Source organism: Microtus ochrogaster, linkage group LG5, assembly GCF_000317375.1.
Source record: "Microtus ochrogaster isolate Prairie Vole_2 linkage group LG5, MicOch1.0, whole genome shotgun sequence".
NCBI lineage: Eukaryota > Metazoa > Chordata > Mammalia > Rodentia > Cricetidae > Microtus > Microtus ochrogaster.
The window spans coordinates 18,264,656-18,268,368 of NC_022031.1; the positions used below are offsets into that span (position 1 = coordinate 18,264,656).

General features: G+C 43.9%; 1 protein-coding gene across 3 annotated transcripts in view; it reads right to left on the reverse strand.

Annotated features, from left to right (window-relative positions):
* Positions 1-65: 65 nt before the first annotated feature.
* The window catches only part of Mtfr1 (mitochondrial fission regulator 1), a 31,906-nt gene continuing 28,258 nt past the window's right edge, over positions 66-3,713 (reverse strand). For 2 of the 3 annotated variants that reach the window (XM_005361904.3, XM_026786836.1), the window contains 3 exons: positions 3,232-3,475; positions 2,523-2,691; positions 1,879-1,947 (listed from right to left, as the gene is read on the reverse strand). In XM_005361904.3, coding sequence (XP_005361961.1) covers positions 1,879-1,947; positions 2,523-2,691; positions 3,232-3,475 — 482 coding nt within the window. Of the gene's footprint in view, positions 1,948-2,522; positions 2,692-3,231; positions 3,476-3,713 lie in introns of all 3 variants that reach the window. The other variant, XM_026786835.1, reaches the window with a different exon arrangement.

Consider the following 3,713-nt stretch of genomic DNA (forward strand, 5'->3'; position numbering starts at 1 on the left):
CTACAGGGGAGAGGAGGGAAGGGAAGGGAGGGGAGGTAAATGTACAAATAGATGATAGTATAGTCAAAAGAAAACTCAACAGCTTGCTTTATTTTAAAATAATAACTTTCATATATTGGAATGCTAGCCAAATTCAATACTGAGATAAATTTCTTAGGTCAAAATATGTGGTCAGACGAATTTTCTGAATCTCATAAAAGACAGTATTCAAACCATAGAAAACATTTAGAAACAATATACATTAATAACATACCACATTTTAAACTAAACTATGAAAAATAGTTCAATCTTTGTTAAAGATTTAGAGCACATATTTTCAATAACTTAAAATACCTATCTACACTTCCCATCTCTTAATTCTCCTGGGAAGAACAACTAATCGCTAGACTTAAATAATACAAAGATTTACTCATGGTAAGAGATTCTGATATTAAAGACATTTGAACTTATCGGAAACAAAAATCATGAAAACTTAAGTACTTTAAATTATAACAAGTCCTTTCAAGCCCTGGATAATAAAAGGCAGTTTTCAACTTTCTAGAAACGCCTACGGTTATCTGCATAACGTAATCAATCGGCTGACCAATGATAAACAACTGAAAAGGTATTTATGCACCTAGTCAGTAATGTTTCATTAGAAAGGATATTTTGACCAATATTTAAAATTTATAAATTTAGTTATGCTGACACTTTGTATTGTGCTGGCTAGTTCTGTGTGAGCTTGACACAAGTTAGAGTCATCTGAGAGGAGGGAACCCAAACTAAGAAAACGCCGCCATTAAGACCCAGCTGTAAGGCATTTTCTTAGTTAGTGATTGATGATGGAAGGCCCAGCCCATGGTGGATGGAGTCACCCCTGGGCTGGTGGTCCTGGGTTCCCTAGGAAACGAGCCAGTAAGCAGCACCCTCCATGGCCTTCACATCAGCTCCTGCTTCGGGAGCCTGCCCTGTCTGCGTTCCTGCTCTCGCTGCTTTTGATGACAAACTATTACGTGGAACTTTGATGAACAAACCCTTGCCTTCCCAAGTTGCTTTTTTGGTCATTGTGTTTAATCATGTCAATAGTAAACTTTTTCATCATGTCAATAGTAAACTTGGACAACTTAAAACCTAATTTAGCAATAAATCATCTTTTTGAGGCCATTCATTAAACTGAAAAGAAAGATGGTACATTCTGGCTTTTATTTAAAAAGAGATTTAATTCAATAATTGGATTTGTTACTACTTGAGAAGTACATTGACTTCCTAGGATTGGATGGCAATGAGGCTTAGCCTTCCGGGCCCTCGGTTCCCTCTAACAGAAAGCAATATGGAAACTCAGCAGTAAACATCTGTTGCTGCTTATGTAAACTCAGCTCCAGGAGGAAAGAAACAATGAGAACATTTGTAAATCCTATTCAAAGCACTCCCATCTCCAACACTGTCCTCCACTAACAGGGCACACCGGCTCCTCCCTCACTGACCAGTAAACTCAAGATAACAGGATTCTCACTGATAGCATTCCTCACGAGTTTTTACATACTGTTTTATACACAAATGTGTGCATATAAAACATTAACAGGTAGTGTTAAGAATTGAGAATGAACAGCAACATCCACAAATGGCATGTCTGAATTCTGAGACCCTACAAATATTAAACCTATTAAAAACATGTCATAATACATGTGTATTAAGGAAAGCTCCAGACCTGGCCGAGATCTCCTAAGAGCCAAACCAACCTCTGGTGCTTCCACTACCTCTCACTCCTCTAATTAGGCTAAGAAGGAGACCAATGAATACTACCGCCAGGAATTTACTACACACTGGTGATCTCTACCAGCCACACTCAGCTCTGCAAGCCAACAGGTGAACCAGGAGTCTTTCTGAACTCATTGTCCATTAGGAGTCCGGAACATTTTCAATTAAAGCCTTCATTTTCCCTGTAGACTTCAATATATGCGGACCAAACTGGAGGGGAAAAAGCATGAAAAAATAGGTCAGCAGGTACCCACATTCACAGCCTGGGCAGGAGTCGGCGCCGGAGAGGTCAGCTTAGTCTCTGAGACCTGGCACACCGTCCACGGTCATCTCAGATCTCCAGGAAAACTCGGTGCATGGGGGAAAATGATCCCCTTGTATTTTGAGTAAATCTTTACAATTTGAATATAAACACAAACTGCCATAATGAAATTTCTATTAGGTTGAATTTCACAGAAGCCTGTAGGGAAATTCAGGGTAGACTTGGTAAGTTTGGGGTTTCTGAACAACTTTTACAGTGAGAAACACAAAGATGTCCTTGCAGGGCACAGGGGCACAACCACTTTGGTCGCACCACATAGAGGTGGACATAGTGAGACCAGGGTTTAGCCAGCCTTGCTACATCCCAAGTTTAAGGACAGTCTGGATCTCGTGTCTCAGAGACAAAAGCTACCTTTCCCCACCCAGCTAGCTCCACTCTCCATATAGGTGGAGAACAGAACCTAGCGCATCATGCAGGAGACGCATATGGGTGCCTTTTACCCACCAAATATGCCAATACTCACCAGGGCTGGCTCTGAGGTAGCCTCCGGTTCTGGCTTTTGAATTCCTCTCTCAACTTCACCCTGGCTATTGTGTCGATACCGATAGGCAAACTTCTTTTTCAGAGCCTCTGCTATGAGGGCAGCAGGGTCAGTAGCATCCACTGGCCTAGGCTTTACATCTTTCTCCGATCTTTGAGAAGGGAGCAGAAACCAAAGGTCACTATGGGAATGTCCCTCACAGGTCTTCTGTGGACGGCAGTTACTTGGTGACATAGCCACTCTTAGCAGGAGAGGGGCACAGTGTGTCTCCGCTGGAGACGTGGGCCAGTGAGAGGACTCAGCCAGTAAAGTGCCTGCCACCGTGGTAGGAGACCTGATCCATCCCCAGAACCAACTCCCACAAGCTGTCTTCTGACCTCCACATACCCATACGGAACCTTTTCTTAAAATAGGTAATCTTTTTTAAAGAAATGAGTTTACGGCCAGGGGGTGATGACATACACCTGAGTCCCAGCACTCAGGAGGCAGAGGCAGGCGCATCTCTGAGAGTTCAAGGCCAGCCTGGTCTAGAGGATGACGCGTGGTGGAATTGAGAAGCCTGCCTAACACAGAGCCTTTGCCTGCCCTTGGCTGTACTGTCTGGAGGAGCTGTTGGAGCAGCTAACCTTCCTTGAAGGAAAGACGGCTCTACAGAGCAGAGGGGGACACAAGGACGAAGGCGAGCCCTCACCTCTTGACTGACCGCAGCTTCACATTGTTCATGTCTTTTAGGATCTCTAGCATGTTCGGCATATCAGGCGGCTTCGGGTGGCTCTTAGCCAGAGTCTTCCCAGCACTGAGTCTTTGCTCTCTTCGCTCTTTAATCAGATCAACGGCAGACATACTTTGGTGGAGCATTGATGGAGGGGGAGGAGGGGGCGGTGGTGGAGGAGGGGGCGGTGGTGGTGGTGGTGCTACAGTGGTGCTACAGTGACCTACAGAAGAAACAAAGAAACAAACTTAAATCTTTCTGGTAACAGGCAAGAAAACATCACTTTTTAAAAGTAAAACTATGTAACAGAGTTCTGTATTCCTAAAAGCAATATTCTTAAAAAGAATCTCGGGCGGTGATGGCACACACCTTTAATCCCAGCACTCAGGAGGCAGAGGCAGGCGGATCTCTGTGAGTTCGAGACCAGCCTGGTCTACAAGAGCTAGTTCCAGGACAGGCTC